Below are 16999 nucleotides of genomic sequence, written 5' to 3'. Positions count from 1 at the left end.
TTAGCAAAAAGCAGAGTGAGAGTTGGACTCTGGTGGGTATCACCACCACCGGCGACTGTCGATGCGACAGTGCCGTATGGTGGTCTGTCTCACTTCTCACTCTCTGCAAATTGTTTACCGGGATTATGAACCAACTCGTGTTGAGATGCTTTTTATCTCTCACACGAGTTGGTTCATCTTTGGAATTCTCCAGTTTTTTAAAATAAAACTAAAAAAGTGGGAGTTTTTTTTATAAAATATTAAAAAAGTGAATCATGGAGGCTCACTCCTCCCTCCCAAGAGAGCAGCCACCTTCACCACCACCCCCAATATCACCCCTGCCACCACCGCCACCCCCAATTTCGACATCACTTCCACCACCACCACCGGATACTACCACACCCACCGAAATAAGCCAAGGTAGGTACCTTTTAAGGTTGAATCTCTGAGAGCAACGGTCAAACGTGTCGAATTTTTTGTCTTGACCGTTTTAGATTGGTCGTGGATTTCAAAAATCGACTTTGTTTTGACTTGTCACGACCGTGTGACCGTGTCGCTTTACCTTTTTGCTACATTTCGATCGTTGTTTGCAACGGATTATTGAAAATGGTATGCTTTAAAAATCAGAGATGGGATAAATATTAAAATTGTTATATTATGTTATATTTTTAAAATTGTCAAAAACTCAGAGATGGGATAGTTTAAGTTGGGGTATATTTTAAAAATTTTCTAAAAAGCCGAGATAGCTTAATTATTTAAATTTTGCAATATTTTTAAAATTTTTAAACAAATAGAGATAGGATAATTATTTAAATTGGACAAGATTCCTGAAATTAAAAAAATCAGAGATGGGATAATTATTTAAATTGGGGAAGATTTTTAAAATTTTCAAAAAATCAGCGATGGGATAATTATTTAACTTGGGCAGGATTTTTTAAATTTTCATAAAATCAGACATAGGGTAATTATTTAAATTTTGCAAGATAATTATTTAAATTAGGGAAGATTTTTAAAATTTTCAAAAAACAGATTGGGTTATTATTAACAGTTGGAAATTTTTACAAAAGTTTTGAATATTCAGAGACAGGTTAATTTTTAAAATTAGAACATGCTAATAAAATTCTATTGGAAGATTCCAATTAGTAAAAACGTTTCAAAGTATGTCAAAAATTCAAGTAGTGGTAATTGTTTTCTTTATAGTACGTCGCTGCGACATTGGACTCTTGATTGCCCACCACCGATGGACTTGTTCTGAAGACGAATCTCGACCTCTAGACAAGATTGTGCAAAGCAGAACTATGCAGTCTGTCAGGCAGTCATTTCCAGGTTTCAATTTCAAACTTATTTTCAGTGATAATTTTTTCTGTGCAAAATGCATTGAGTTTTTTTGACGGCGCCGTGTTCGCACATGTTGTCATCCAAAGCATAACAATAAATACAAAGGCAAAAATGTGAAATACATCACTGTGGAAGATTACTTTACCCAATACAAAGCCCTGGGATTATTACCAAATCAAGCGATATGCAAGGACGCAAAATTCTGCTATGATGATACCCAAGAAATTCAAGATCAAGATTCGGAAGATCCTATCTTTGAAGAACCAGCCTCAAAGAAGAGATTGGTCGAGACGTTAACAAGTATCAAGCAAACAATTTCCCCTTCGGCCCCTGCAATAGCATTGAACAGAAGAAATCTCAAGCAACAAAGTAATCTAGTCACAAGAGAACTTGAGCAAGTAACGAAGACAATCACCACAGGATTCCAAGATGTCGGACTACCAATTCCAGACAAAGAACAACACAATCAAGAACAACTTCTCCAGGATTCTACAGATCTCAACTGGATCATGAAGCACTTGAAGCTAAGATTGCAAGGATGTTCTCAAGCCGAAAAAAAACAACTGCTTACCTTAGTTCCACCGTCTTGGAGTATTAAGAAGACTCAAGATTTCTTCAATATTGGGAAACGCTTGGTCCAGGGAAGCCGCAAACGTCGTAAAGAAACCGACACAATCCTTCCTCCAATAAAACCAAAATCTGGATACAAAATTACCCAAGAAACCAAATCCAATATTCAAGATTTCTATTATCAAGATGATGTGTCAAGAGCCTGCCCAGGACAAAAGGATTTTCTGTCCATCAAGAACAAGGAAACAGGAAGACGAGAACACAAGCAGAAACGATATCTTCTAAGCAATCTCAGGGAGCTCTACCAAAATTTCAAGATTCAGTACCCGGATTAGAAAGTTGGGAAATCGTCATTCATGATGCTGCGGCCACGAGAATGCATCTCGCTAACCAGCAAGGGATACCACAACGTTTGCGTGTGCATTTACCATGAAAATGTGAAGCTGCTGTTCCATGCCATCAAGATTTCATCCATCAAGCCTTCAATTTCACAATTAGTCTGTGAAAGTGGAGGCAAGGATTGCTACTACAGACGATGTACAAAGTGTAAAGGATCTACAACAAACTTCAAAATAGCTTTAAGAGAAAACGAAGTCATCAGGAACAACACGTCAATTTCATACCGAAGATGGCTGACGACAGACGGAACTCAATACGTGACTGAGGAAAAAGAAACCGAAGACTTCTTGGACTTTGCAACTTCGGAACTGGAGAAGCTGTTGAAACATCACTACATCAGCAAAGCTCAGCCTGAATTTCTTGTGGATCTTCGAAAGAATCTCAAGCCTGGTGAGCTCTTCATTTGGGGAGACTTTTCCGAAAACTACTCACCTGTAATCCAGAATGCTGTCCAGTCCGAATACTTCTCCCACAAACAGATCACTATTCACCCCTTCACAATCTACTGGGCCGTGAACGAAGTTGTATACAACATGAGCATATCTATTATCAGTGATTGCACCACTCATGACACAAATTCCTTCTACGCATTCCAGACTAAGCTCATACCAAGACTTGTTCGAGAGTTTGCTGCTGCCCAAATCAGAATTACCAAAATTCACTACGTTTCAGATGGATCTGCAGCTCAATACAAGAATCGCAAGAATTTCTGCAACTTATACCACCATCAGAACGACTTTGGAATTATAGCCGTATGGCACTATGGAGCAACTGCTCATATGAAGGGACCTCAAGATGCTCAAGGAGGAATTGCCAAACGTCGAGCAAGAATTGCATCTCTTCAAGGTATCAAAATTACAACCGCAGAAGAATTCTTCCTCTGGTGCAGTTCAAATATTGAGGGAATTGAATATATATTCGTCTCGGATTCCGAAGTTCAGAAGATTATTGAAGAAAAAGATTTGACAACCCGGTACGAGACCATCACAACCATTCCTGGAACTCAACAAGCTCACCGTGTTGAAATTGGATCGGGAAAAATTCACCTTTATGAAGTTTCTCGGGACACCACGGTGATGGCAACTAAAATAATGGAATCCGAAGTTGCTCAACCTCTGGTCATCATCGATGAATGTGCCGTCAGCGATTGGATTGCATGTGTCTACGAAAACCAGTGGTACGTGGCCATCATCGATGAAGTGGACCTTGCTGACCAAGAAGTAAAGGTGACTTTCTGGAAACAAAACACCTCAAAATTAAAACTTGGAACCTCTTATATTTCTGAAAACGCGTCCTGTTACATCAAAATTGGACAAATTCTCAAGAAGATCTTCCCATCAAGAGCATCAAGACGTGGAAGGACAATCAACATCTCACTGGAGGAGCAGGAAGAAGTAGACAGACTCTTTAGACAATTTCAGCGATGAATAAGGAAGTGGTGGCGAAGATGGACTTCGAATGGTGGTGTTGGTGACTGTTTCCCAAAGATATTTTTTAATAAAGTTATTTATTAAATCATATCATTAAATAGTTTTATAAACCTGTTGTAAAATAGGTTTATAAACCTATTTAATTCATTCAATTTTACGAAAATAAAATCTCTTGGTAATTTAGTCATGATCGCATATCGCAAATTAATTCATCAACTTGGCTTTCAATGACTTGTTTTTAATTGGTAAGAATGTTAGTTTAATTATCGCGCGATAATTAAATTAACATCACCTAAGGCGCAAAGGACCAGGGTCCGAGATTGCTGCTATCTCGCTGATGACTGGATTTTCCAGCAGGAATTATTTATAATCAAATAATTCTTGGACTAAGCATAGTCGAAACCCAAAATTACTGCATATTGTCTACTAAACATTATAATACGAATTTTTTGTAATCGCCGAAATTCATGATTTTTGGCATTTAGAAATTCAGATAAGTTTTTAATTTGGAGCGATTTGGATAAACAAAACTTGCTAATCTGAAAAATTGATAAGTGCCGTCATAAGCTCTATAGCGTCAATTTTCGAGTGGATATCACCATTATAAAATCAAAAAAGCTTAAGTTTTAAATTTGGGGCGATTTGGATAAACCAAACTTGCTTATCTGAAAAATTGATAAGTGCCGTGATAAGCCCTGTAGCGTCAATTTTCGAGTGGATATCACCATTATAAAATCGAAAAAGCTTAAGTTTTAAATTTGGGTCGATTTGGATAAACCAAACTTGCTTATCTGACAAATTGATAAGTGCCGTGATAAGCTCTGTAGCGTCAATTTTCGAGTGGATATCACCATTATAAAATCAAAAAAGCTTAAGTTTTAAATTTGGGGCGATTTGGATAAACCAAACTTGCTTATCTGAAAAATTGATAAGTCCAGTGATAAGCCCTGTAGCGTCAATTTCCGAGTGGATATCACCATTATAAATTCGAAAAAGCTCAAGTTTTAAATTTGGGGTGATTAGGTAATTAAAATATCACAAACTTAATTAAGTTGGGTGGTTGAAATCCATATCTCATTAGTGGCCAGAGTTTGTTACGGCTCTTGCAAAATAAGTCCCTCCCTCAGAAACTTTGACCCCAAATTTCTCGTGGTACCATCGATTCCCTTCGGGCAACAAAAGCTGAAAATGTAGCTCTTCCCAAGGAGAAAAATCTGGCATCGGGTTGTCCGAAGTAAATGGGTGGTACCATGCGTTTTTTAAGGATTTCTGTGTACGTAAAAAAACCGCCAATTTTCGAATTTTGAAACTCTTGATGCATTAAAATGTTCGTATTTCAAGGGGAAGTCAAATTGCAAATGCAAGTATAGGTCTAACTCTTATTCTACACGATGTACATTGACTTTCTCATTTTTCCGAACTTTGTTCCTTTATTTTTATAGGGGGTGTGGTTGCACAGAATTCAAAAAATGTTGTGGTACATTTGTCCTTGTACCCACAATTGCATTTACAATTAATTTTATTTGATTCAATGAAATCGATGCGAAAAGCTATGGAACGTATCCGTCATTTTATCTCATTTTGTATTTCAAATAGTATTTTGGCCAACCCTGCAGCCTATATAGAAAATTTCAGCTTGACACAATTTAAAAACATCCATATGGGTCACCCAGTACATCCCTCCAGATGAATATTGTTCCTATTCTAATTCATATTCTCCTATTAATATAGGAGCCGTTACCAACTTTTCTACCAAATTTCAACTCGATTTGATGAGTTTTAAAAATCGGTATGGGTCACCCCCTAGGGTCCCCCCAGATGAAAATTTTTTCAATTTTACCGTATATTATTTCATTAGATACCATTATCATACTCTATACCAAATTGCAGCCTTCTACAATAATTTTGAAATTTTGGTGCATAATACCCCACCTACCTATATGACCCCCACCGGTCAACCACTTGACCGATTTGGCCCATCTTCGAGCTTAACTCCTCATTTGACCCATATTACATATGTGCAAAATTTCAAGTCGATAGGATTAGTTTTACGGCAGTTATCGCAAACCAGACAGACAGACAGACGGACACGACGGGTACATCGGGCTAAAAACCGTACTTATTTATTATTCCGACCCGACTAATTTTACAACGCTCGGTTTGGAAAAAAGGTGGAGAGGGCCATTCCAAAGAAATATTTGTAGGCGCACAACGCCAACTGAAAAGCAGTCATATACTTCAAAATATTGTAGTGATATCGTTCACGCCGCGTGTCCTTGATGATAACGTTAGTGAAGGCACCCGTCACGGCGAGCAATTCGCTCATGTGGAACACACGGTCCATGTCCTCATCGCTCAGAAAGTCCAGGTTTCGATATTCCGTAATAGGATCGCCCATTACAAACTTGACATATTTCTGGAGTAGGACCACGGTGATGATCGGAAAATGTCATGGCATTTCCGACATTCGGGAAGACAAGGTTGCAGCAGCAGAAACGGAAAGATAGCAGCCAAACACGTTCCAAGACAGGGTCATGATGTTGATCCACTGCGAATCAGTACATGGACATGCGTAAGGGGGGAAATTGAGAAATGCTGAAATAATATTCCTCAATTTCCTGTGTCCTCTGAGTGAGGTCGAACGGCTCAATGACCACGGTGAACCTCGAACTGGCTCGAACCCTTCGAGCATGGCATAGTCCATGGATTGGCTGTCCTGGTCTGGGGGGGACTGGCAGGAGAGGATGCACCACGTCATGCCCTCAACTCCAGGAACAGGATGCGTCTCCACTTTCTGGACGGTCACAAAATCCTCCAAAGTCTGCTGGCTGACGGACGGCTTCACGCCCGAGTCGTGATATCGGAGTTCAATTATCCGGATAATTGAACCTCCCCTGATCTGATTTGTCTTCTATTTGATGTTGCCCTTGGATGATGAATTTACGTGGTTCTTCACTTTCGCCGATTTTGTTCTTGAGAAGTGAAAACAATTAGATCTTGTTAATTCCTAGCAGAGGCAGGGTGAGACAGAGAGAAGAGGTCGGCAGTCGAGGGAAAGATTAGACTTGCAGCACCTATTCGAGTTAAACTTTCACTCTGTTGCTTAATTGATCACCAATTACAAAGTTAGTTTCGGCTCATTCAGTAGCAATCAAAATATAAAAGTAAGTTAAAAGTAATCACGTTAGAGTTAATATTTAGTGTAATTATTTTCATTAATTTGCTGTTGCATTGAATTTGAAGGAAGAATGATCCCGAATCCTGTTAAAAATGGAATCATGATTCATCGGAACAATTTAGCCAAGCTATTCTCTCCTTCCTCCAGAGGTGAACTGCTGACTCCGACGGGGGGTACGGTCACCCACGCCTACTTCCACTATCAACACCTCCATCATCGCCAAAATTCAGCTGGAACAAGAAACAGCTTGCAAACGTTTTGCTGTTCTCGGCAACTGCATGTCCCCTCAGGTCCCTTCAATAACAGTGGAACTGAACAAACTTCCGATAGAGAACGTTCAAATAATCAGGCTTCTAATTCGTCGTCATCTTCACAAAATGCAGAGATCAAATCTAAGCTGGAGGCTCTGAAAGAAAAGTTGTCGGAAAATGCGTATTTTGAAAAATACAAGGACAAGTTTCAGCAGATGGAATTGTAAGCAACCAAATTTTATCTAATTTGCGTTAATAATCGAACCGTTTCGTCTTTGTAATTTTACCTTAGAACATCCCCAAGAGAATTGTTGGCGAAGCTGGAACAATTGGATTCCAAGATCTCTGGTGGGTCTAATAAAGGTCAACCGAACAAACAAGTCGGAAAGCAGGCTTTTCCACAATCACGTTCAACAGATCATGTAAATAATTAGTTGCCTGATATCAATTGAATTGAATCAAATTAATTACAATGCTGAAGCCTATTTTTAGTTTCTACTGAATGATGTGATGGAGTTAAGTAGAATCAAGGACCTCGATCGCGACGACATTATTTTTGTAAGCTTTCGTAAATATCCTTTTAAATTACGGTTAAATGTTCTATGTAAATGCTTATCCGCAAGTTGTGGCAAGAATTTCACCGAAAAAAGGACGGACTTCTTGGTGCCGTAATGTCGGGGTCAGTATTTGAAAAGATGAAAGATTTGGCATCAACTTTCACAATGGCAAGTCGTATTTTTATGTGAGTCAAGTGACCTCTAGTTAAATGGTATAACTTGTGTGCATATATTTAACCGATTACAGTTCTTGCTTCCCCTTCCCCGTGAACATGGATATGAATTTTTATTTGTACAATTCATGAACAACGCCTTTCACTTTACACCTCTCATTGCGTATCAAACCCACAAAGAAAATGCGCCTGAATGTCTTCGCTTAATCCAGTACACTGACCTTCAAAGCTCCAAAGATTTGGTGTTGATGCGAGGAGAGTTTGATAAAAACTTGATGGTGAGAAAAAAATAAGTTCCCTCAATTAATTCTACATAGACGCCATATCTTAAAATTATTACTTCAATTTACAAACAGAGTACTAAAGATGCGCATATTCTGGCCGTTCAAGTCAACTTTTACTACGGAGAAACCTCTGACTCTAGGAAGAATCTATTGGAATCGTTTTTTAGGAAACCTGACTCATTTCAGCACATGGATTTGATAGATGAATTAAAAAAGCTTCAAGAGACACATCCTCATCTTTTCGAGTTTGAAGAATAACTTTGATAATCAGTGCACTGGTTGAGGAAGAACTATTTTCAAATTAATTGTACTAGTCCGTATTGACAATAGACAATTTGATGGCTCAAAATCAAAGTTATTCATTATTTCTGCATAAAAAGGAATAAAATTATCTGGAAAACTGGAAAATTAGAACAGCTTGCGGCTGCATTATATATTTTGTCATAATTTATCTACTTGTTACAGGAGTAATCAGATTTCATATCTTAAACTTACGTATATATACTTAATTTCTCCAGTGGATAATGGTAACATTGATGGAGTGCCTACATATGTAAAAGTTACGTTGGGTTGAACATTATCCGAATACACGCATCTGTATTGATCTCAAAGTGGCATTTTTCTGATTACCCACGAACTTTCCAAACCAATGATATAAAATAGATTTAGGGGAGAGACTCTACCCGGAACTGTACGATACATGTAGGCTCAGGTGTACGACACTCACTCAATTAAACAGGCAGAAGAGACAAACCCGACCGAGGAAGCATCATAATTGTCAGAGTGTGTTCGAGTGAGGAGGGAGAATTGTTAAATTGCTTGGAAATCCGGGCATGAGCTCCCTTATCAGCATCAGCAAATATCTGCTCATGTTGACTCAAAAAATCATCTCATGCAAATAAATGCTAATTGTCCACTAATGTCATAAATCTTTTGAGCATGTTTAGTGTAGGCGTTACCGACGATAAAATGGACGAGTATGTGTCCATCAATAACTTTCACCCTGTCTTCCCTCTTGGCGTATGTAAATTGTCATTCTTTCTCCAGAAATGCTCATGAGCTGACCATTTTTTTTATTCGCAATAATTTGAAAAATATTATCCACACTAACAATTTCATAGTTCAAGAATTTTATAATTTAATTTAATATTGAAAAATGGTGAAATCCAAAGTACGAAGACACAAAGCCAACGCTAGGGAAAGGAATCGGATGCACGGACTGAATCAAGGTAGCTTAATTTTGGTAGCTTTTGTTTGGTGACGTCGTTTTTTGGCGTTCTATTTCTTGTACCCAGAGAAAAAACAAAAGCCACCAAAATTAATCTAGATATGTTTATTTGAATTTTGATGCGTACAGCTCTCGACAATTTACGACAGTAAGCATTATATGTATTAAGACAATCCGTCCAAGTTTTCATTTTTTTATTAATACTAAATTATATATGCTATTGAAAGGCATGTGCCCATCACATCAAGGAATCAGAAGCTCTCCAAAATTGAGACCCTGCGGTTAGCACGAAACTACATTGGAACTCTGGGAACGATTCTGGTGCAGAATGATGAAAAGATAATGCAGCCAAAGCAGATGGCATTCTCTTTGTCCCGAGGCTTGTCCCAAGGAACGTCAAACTTGATTGCTGGGTTCTTGCACCTCAACCCACGTAGTAATAGTGTCAATAATAATGGTTTAGGTCAGCCGTCCACAAGTCTCAGCCCATCTCCAGTAGGGGATTCGTTCAGCAAGCCTGGACCATGCGCCTTCTTTGAGCCGAATGGCCTCCTCCGCGACTACAATGTCCACCTTGAGATGACGACGACAACAAACCACAATTCTACCCATCTTGGGATGACGTCAAGTGGTGCAAATTCACAGCCATACTTCCCAGAAGGTCAATCCACCATAAATCAGAATCAGGATTTTGGAATTCATAATGGGATCAATTCTGAGGTGTATCATCAGCATTACCACCACCAGAATTTCTGTACTTATCCACAACAAAGTTGTCGCCCGTCTGTTCCATATGAAAATACGTGCTTTGACATTTAATTTGATTATTGTATATTTTTACTAGTACGAATTAAATTATTAAAGTTTATTAACTAATTTCAACAAAAAACGAAAATAAATAAAAGAAGTATTAAGAATCGGAAGAATCAGAAACATATTCGCTTTCACTGTCGGATTCCGATTCATGAACATCTTCAATTTCGTGAGTAAACAAGTTTTCTAACGATTCCATTTCGAGGTGATCATCCAATTCGTCCATGGGTTCACCTTTCGTTAATTTGTGGGGTGCTGTAATCACCACTTGGTTCGGATACATCATTGCATTGCATAGTGGACAATAAGGAAGTTGTCCAAAGGCTATAAAATCACCAAAATCGCAATCTATTTAATTCTTTTGAACGTATTTAAACAAATAATGTTGATATGAAAGTGTAGAATTGCTTGCCTGGTTCGAAGAGAGCAGACACGTAGCAATTTGAGCATCTTCTATACGGAAACTGTAACGGGAGAAGGGTAAGGATGCAGATTTCTGGCTTGTGCACTCCAAACTCTTTGACTGGATGACGTCGGACGTTCCATTTGAATCCAGACCATTGTTCTTGTGCTAAACCAGTCATAAGTTCCTTGTCAACGTCCTTCAACGCCTCATCAAAGGAGAACATCTCGAGAGGAAATTCCAGCGGCCCTTTGCACCAGTGACACATTGGAATATGTGGCTCAGAGGAAAATTGCGGCATCTTTGGAAGCTTGTTGCTCTTAGGACTCTTTGAATTTAGAAATTCAACCATTGCTTTCAAACATTGCTTGTTGAGTTCTTCATCCAGAGAAAATTCTGCTCTGTCTTGATTTTGTAATACTGCACGAATCAGGGATTCACACCTCCTCTGCATAATTCTATCCAGTACTAATTCGATCCTGTATTTCTGAAAAGAGACACGTAAATCATTATGCAAAACATGTTTTTTTTTGTAACACAATATCTTACATGCAAAGCTTCCAATCCCTGTAATTCTTTCATAGCGGAAGGATTGAACAGCTTTTCTGCAGCAGCAACTGCACAATAAATAGTACACTTCAAGACATGACCGCCACAAACTAGTCATTTTATTGAGTTGGTTAGTTAATTACCGTCCCATTCAGTAGGATCGGTTTTCGGAAAAACTCTCAAACACCAGAGGAGCAGTTGCAACTCTTGTGTTTTTTTCTCTTCCAATGGGATGGCCCAGTTAAAAATCTCGCTAAACAAGGAGCCCGAAAACTTACCACGAAGGGCAAATCTAAAATAAAGTTTAATAATGCATTGTTTTATTAATGACGAGACGACGTGGACTGGTTACCTGAACGGAACAAGAACATCTGCTATTCCTCGAAGGGACAAGTCATTCTCTGCGTACAACTCTCGGACTGTATCTAACAGTCGTTCTGTAGGAGGAAGTAATGAGTAGAAGACGATCTGGGTGGGCCTTCTAATTTGCAAATGGTCATAATACACTCCAACACTGAAAACAATAATTTCTTCCAAAATATACTACCATTAATTGATACACTTACACTTTGGCTCCTCTTTTTCAACTTACGTGCGTGCTACACACATCATGGTTTTGTTTGGGGAGAGAGCAAGTCCTTGAAATATCAGCCTCTTATCAGAATCCTTGATCTGTTTCGTCTTTTTCTCCTTCTTTCCAGGTTTCTGGACTGACTCTCCGATCAAAATTGCCTTTTTCTTGGTCGACTTTTGCGGGTCGAAGATGGAGATGGAAGAATGCTCCATGCATTCCAACTCTCCATTTATAAAAGAGACGAGGGAGAGTTGTCCAGGCTCGTGGGAGAGTAAAAATTCCCTCTTTTCTCTGACTTGAATTCCTGCAAATATTAAATGAGCATTGCAATTTTTGTGAATAGAATAGAAATTGAGTAATGAAATGATGACTAACCAACAATGGGACCGTAGGGAACTTTCACGATGGAAAACTCGCTTCCCTTCAGACAGAATTCGGTTAGTGAGGCAGTCGTGGCAATGACAATATTCGGATTTTTCACAGCAATAATGTCAATTTTTCTCCGGCCGGATGTTAGCGGACAAATCATCAAATGTTCCACTCGGATCAAGTCTTCTTCCCATAAACACTGTTCTTTCCCAATGCCATACTTTTGCTGCTGCCCTTGTTGCTCATCCATTTCCTGCTTCACTGACGATTTACTCACAATGAAGCTTAAGATTTTCCCCTTATTTGTTCCAACCAAGAGGAGACCTGTGAAAATTGTTCAAACTTCAGGGAATTCCCTCATAAATTGTGAAAATTCCTACCAAAGTCGGCGGAAACAAATGAGTATGCTGTTGTGGAGACTATGTCATTAATCGCAACCACCCCTTGCTTTCGGTACACCACTCGCACCGAATACTTTGGCATCACTGTTTTAGACGCCACTATTTTCCACAAGCACATATCTCCACTGGCATGAAAAGTCATGAAATATGATTTGAAGGTTCCTTGTACTTCGTCAGTGTATTTCGAGTCGGGGTCCAGTTTCCAGTCAGGAATCCAAATAAAATCTAACACCATTAAAATATCATTTTGTTTTTAGACTTGTGCACATGTATATTCGTTCAAACAAAGCACAAGATTGTACTCTGATTAAGACAGGGTGCACGACTTACCTGTAATTGCAATTTCATAGAGTCGTTCTTTGTACGTGTCAAAATAGGACTTGCCCTCCAGATCGTCTTGATCTTTTTTCCAAAGGTCGCACAGGTATTTATTGTAAGTCTCCGTGATATCTAGGATGGTCTCCCAGGGTTCGGTCCACAGATCAGATGTGAATCGTCGGTTTCTTTGTCCGTAGATAAACAGTTGATGGGTTGAGGTTATTACGCCCAAAATACAGCGACTTTCACTACGTCATACAAATGCAAGTTAAGTTAGTAGATTATTTCGTGATGCCCTGGTCACATTTGCACTTTGTGCACTCACGTGTCGCGACCTCGGTAAACAGGGATGGGAGACCAGGCCGCTTTGGTGACGTAATTATGGAAAATAGTCGAGTCATGTCCATGCGGGCGGAGAATGTGATCTCTCATCAAGTCGAAGATGTTCTGCTTGTCCTCGTCAAACAGAACGTCACTGCTCGTAACATTCCCTGTGTCGGAAATATGTAATTTGTGGGAGACATCGATGCGCGATGGGTATACGGTCAGCGTTGGGGATGGCTTCGCTTGGGCCCCAGTATTTTGTCGGCAATCCTGACGAAGATAAGAGGATAACATGGTGTTCATTATTTCGTCTTTTTATTATGAAAAAGAAAATTAGTGAAAGTTAATAATCTAATAGTAAGCCAACGAGGACATTGTGGACGTTGGGGGTTACAGGCAATGATGGAAAGGAAAAATGGATGGAATGTACACGAAGGATTAGCAACCGATTTTCGCATAATTTATTTACCTGGGAATTCCGCAATATACAAAGAGATCAGATCATATATACACAGCGATGTATTTCAATGATAACGTCATAACGTTAGTTAAACAGTAGTGGTAAGGATTATATACACAAATTACAATTAATAATGATATTAAAACTCATGTACGAAATGATTAGATTAATTGATTATCATGAATTATTATTAATTTAATACTCAACTAGAAATATACTTTATAGCAATATTTATTCACATATTTTTCTCCTGACTCTGACTTCACAATCGTCATATCACGAAAATAGAAATTACTCCAGCAATTCATTGTCATTTCACTACTACATAGTAGGGAAATTGGTGGGCAGGTCGGTAAATCAGCCCTCGATTTACATCATGAACCTATGCGCCTCGTGCAACCTGTCCTTCCGGTCTTCTCGCACTTCCTTGATTTGAAGCCCCACCTTAGCATTTAATTTAATATTTTAACTTAGAAATTTATTTTCAATACAAGTTTTAAATCTCATGAAAAACTTTATGAACAACTTACCACAATGCACGTGACGACGAGACAAATGGCGAGGAGGACTGCGAATGTTTGGAGAACTGCATCGCTTGGGGTGAGAAACAGCTTCGCCTTCCATTGCTTCGGCTCATCGACGGGATGTGGAATCACAATGATCTGGGAGTTTGGGATAATCTGTGTCCACTCGTGAGAGTGCGAAGAAATGTCAATCCTTAAGGTCTCGACAAAATTCGGGGAGTGCCCAATCCCAAAAATTGTGTAAGGTAAATCCATTGGCATGATTGCACTTCGATAATTCTGGGCGGCCAATGCTGTTTGAAGGGCTCCCTCCTGTGTTTTCGTCTTGTATGAAATGATTGGCCCCGTGAGTAGATTGCCATACGGAATACGTTTGGGACACTTTTCACATTTCCTCCCCGTTAGAACCATCACTTTGATAAAGTTGGAGTCATAGTCTGGACTGTTTTGGAATGCTCTGAATTCGAAACGCCCTGGTTTGGTTGGGGTTGACGCGTTGTTACGTCGCACTATGAGCACATCAATTAGCCCGTCCTCATGAATGTCAAAGAATGTAGCAAGGGTCACGTTCGTGTATTGCCAAAGGAGCTTAAAGTTTGGATTGAATTTGCGAGGAAATGGGCATTTTGGATCAGTGCACGGCACGTTCTCAAACACGACCGCCCTTTTTATTATTTCATGCCCCCGTTGTCCCGACCCACTGGCTTCCAATACAGCGATGAGGTCGGGAAACCCATCCAAATTGTAGTCGCCCACGCGGAGCACTAATGATCTCGAGTAATAGCGGTCTTTTCGCAAGAGAGCCTTCTCGACTGAGTCCACGGGTCGGTCAAAGCCCCATTCAATGTTGTCAAACGAGACTGAAGAGAGAAGGAGGTCTGTCACCGTCCTATTATAGATGACCTTGATCCCCTGCTTATCGACTGCAATGCCTTCCTTATTGTTGCAGGTAAGAGTGGAGCAGAAAGGGAGGAGTTGCATGAGTCGGCCATCACGATTAAAGTCCACAAAGAGGGGTTGCCCCACAACGTTAATTTGCTCTGTTCCATTCAGTTTGACAGGGACACCGGTGTACTTGAACTTGACATTTTTTTCAGACAGCGTGACTATCACTTTGTACGTGTGAATGTAAAAAGCCTGGACTTGGTGAAATTCTCCTTCCATTGTAAGAATTACCAACTCTGGAATCGAGTCCCCGTCGACATCCACGAAAGCGTTGGATGGTGGATTGGACATGGGACGAGATTCCCAAATATCTTGAAGCTTCTTGTCAAAGCCAGGAAGAACCTCAAATGAGAAGTTGTCGGGCTTCAATTTGGCTTCTTGTGTAAAAATCCAGATTGCTTTTTTCGTCGTGTGGTTGTTGTGGTCTTCAGAGATGTATTCTTCACTGACGAGATCCATGATCATGTCCCCGTTCAAGTCAACGACGAGAGGTTCTCGTGCCATTGAAATGGTCTCATCCATTCTATTCTCGCAGATCAATTCGCTCGAGTTTCCTTCAAAGATAACGATCTCAAGACTCTTTCGACCCTCTTGCCTCATCGTGACAAGCAGGTCCATGAGTCCATCTCCCGTGAAATCGCCCGGTGAAGCACCAACTATCTCCAACTTTTCCATATTGTGTTCTGTTTGCACGTAACATTTTTTCTTGAGGCGGAGAAAGGGAGCTTCTTCGTGAGCAAGGTACAACATAATGGCAGATCTGTCGCTAGGAACGGCGATGATATCAGTTAATTTGTCAGAATTAAAATCACCATATGCGATGGGAAAAAGTTCACTAGTTTGACTGCCAAACATTTTTTGGGTGACATCTTCTCCAGAAAATTGGGGCGTGGGAAAGAAATCTCCATGAACTGAACCAATGAAACTATGCAACATCACAAAGAGGAAGATTATGTATTTCGCCATTGTGAATGCGCTTTGGTGATGATGGTGGGTGTGTTGGCGTTCCATGCTTCACTGCAATTAGCAGCCACAAAATTTACAAAATCACTTATCAAACGTCAAAAATATCCAATATGGAGGTCCTTCCTCCACTTTCCACCGCACGATTTAGAAGAATCCACTAATTAGAGAACGACTCAGAAAGCGCCGCCTGACAATAAGCCAAGTACTTGATCAGCACAATTTGATTGTTCATATATAAATATGTTATTGCTTGTATATTATATTAGTAATATTATTATTTCAACAGAACCTTCTCCCTGGTTCTCCACAATTAGGAATATGGAATACATAAATAATGTCAGGCCAGGTCACAAAATTCCGAACACGTAGATTAAAGATAAAGGTGACAAAATTAAGTATGAAGATTGATGATACACCAAGTAATTTCAACGTCACATGTCCTTAAAATTAATTCAGTAAATAGGCAAGATGGGAGAGAAAGGGCACATAACGAGCTAAACCATATGATGATGATTATAAAGAGACTCACATAAACATTGACGCCTTTTTTCTGTACAAGAGCAACTTGGTTATCAGATGACCAGCAAATTACGTTGTGACCTCTACCCCAAAATGTGAGCTGGCCCTCCACTGAGTAAGTTTGGAGGTACGTCAAGTTCATCTCCTCTTGAAGAACAGCATGCACAAGAATATTTCAAGTCTGACAAAATAAAACACGGACATTTCATAATTATTATACAACAAATATAATATTGTCCTGCTTTATATTTATTAACTTACAATGAAATCTTTAGTAGACGTGCAGCTGCTATATTACATGTGCTTATAAATCGTCCTTTCTTTCCGACTCCGTCTCTTCGCAATGATAATAATTAATTATTGACTTAATTGATGACTAATTTTTATTAATTTTACTATGCAAAAAAAGACATCTGCTGTTTACTCGTCGTCTTGTGTCTCTTACTA

General features: G+C 39.4%; 3 protein-coding genes across 3 annotated transcripts; 2 read left to right on the top strand and 1 right to left on the bottom strand.

Annotated features, from left to right (window-relative positions):
• Positions 1–6725: 6725 nt before the first annotated feature.
• LOC110851613 (ATP synthase mitochondrial F1 complex assembly factor 1) lies at positions 6726–8570 on the top strand. The gene is made up of 7 exons (XM_022099466.2): positions 6726–6880; positions 6960–7368; positions 7438–7567; positions 7638–7703; positions 7769–7870; positions 7950–8153; positions 8232–8570. The coding sequence occupies exons 2-7, from the start codon at positions 6965–6967 to the stop codon at positions 8415–8417; spliced, it is 1092 nt and encodes a 363-aa protein (XP_021955158.1). The 5' UTR covers positions 6726–6880; positions 6960–6964; the 3' UTR covers positions 8418–8570.
• Positions 8571–8698: 128 nt separating this feature from the next.
• LOC110852666 (neurogenic differentiation factor 1) lies at positions 8699–10255 on the top strand. The gene is made up of 2 exons (XM_035854155.1): positions 8699–9535; positions 9615–10255. Exons 1-2 carry the CDS (start codon positions 9507–9509, stop codon positions 10204–10206), a joined length of 621 nt encoding a protein of 206 aa, XP_035710048.1. The 5' UTR covers positions 8699–9506; the 3' UTR covers positions 10207–10255.
• On the bottom strand, positions 10222–16988 carry LOC110851612. Its single transcript, XM_022099465.2, has 12 exons — positions 16814–16988; positions 16563–16733; positions 13140–13408; positions 12827–13062; positions 12476–12721; positions 12102–12419; positions 11745–12030; positions 11505–11666; positions 11296–11444; positions 11153–11220; positions 10613–11090; positions 10222–10524 (listed from the first exon to the last, which is right to left on the bottom strand). Exons 2-12 carry the CDS (start codon positions 16692–16694, stop codon positions 10298–10300), a joined length of 2571 nt encoding a protein of 856 aa, XP_021955157.1. The 5' UTR covers positions 16695–16733; positions 16814–16988; the 3' UTR covers positions 10222–10297.
• Between the last annotated feature and the right edge of the window lie 11 nt (positions 16989–16999).

This window comes from Folsomia candida, unplaced genomic scaffold (assembly GCF_002217175.1).
Source record: "Folsomia candida strain VU population unplaced genomic scaffold, ASM221717v1 Fcan01_Sc007, whole genome shotgun sequence".
Taxonomy (NCBI): domain Eukaryota; kingdom Metazoa; phylum Arthropoda; class Collembola; order Entomobryomorpha; family Isotomidae; genus Folsomia; species Folsomia candida.
This window is presented reverse-complemented; position numbering and strand designations above follow the sequence as displayed.

Bases quoted from the DNA above. Each gene is read 5' to 3' on its own strand.
- LOC110852666 (XM_035854155.1), top strand. From the start codon at position 9,507: ATGCGTACAGCTCTCGACAATTTACGACA. The intron at 9,536-9,614 runs GTAAGCATTATA...TGCTATTGAAAG, and splicing joins GCTCTCGACAATTTACGACA to GCATGTGCCCATCACATCAA.
- LOC110851613 (XM_022099466.2), top strand. From the start codon at position 6,965: ATGATCCCGAATCCTGTTAAAAATGGAATCATGATTCATCGGAACAAT. The intron at 7,568-7,637 runs GTAAATAATTAG...GCCTATTTTTAG, and splicing joins AATCACGTTCAACAGATCAT to TTTCTACTGAATGATGTGAT. The intron at 7,871-7,949 runs GCAAGTCGTATT...AACCGATTACAG, and splicing joins TGGCATCAACTTTCACAATG to TTCTTGCTTCCCCTTCCCCG.
- LOC110851612 (XM_022099465.2), bottom strand. From the start codon at position 16,694: ATGAACTTGACGTACCTCCAAACTTACTCAGTGGAGGGCCAGCTCACA. The intron at 13,409-16,562 runs GTGAGTCTCTTT...TATCTTCGTCAG, and splicing joins AAAAAGGCGTCAATGTTTAT to GATTGCCGACAAAATACTGG. The intron at 12,031-12,101 runs GTTAGTCATCAT...TAATATTTGCAG, and splicing joins TCCCTACGGTCCCATTGTTG to GAATTCAAGTCAGAGAAAAG.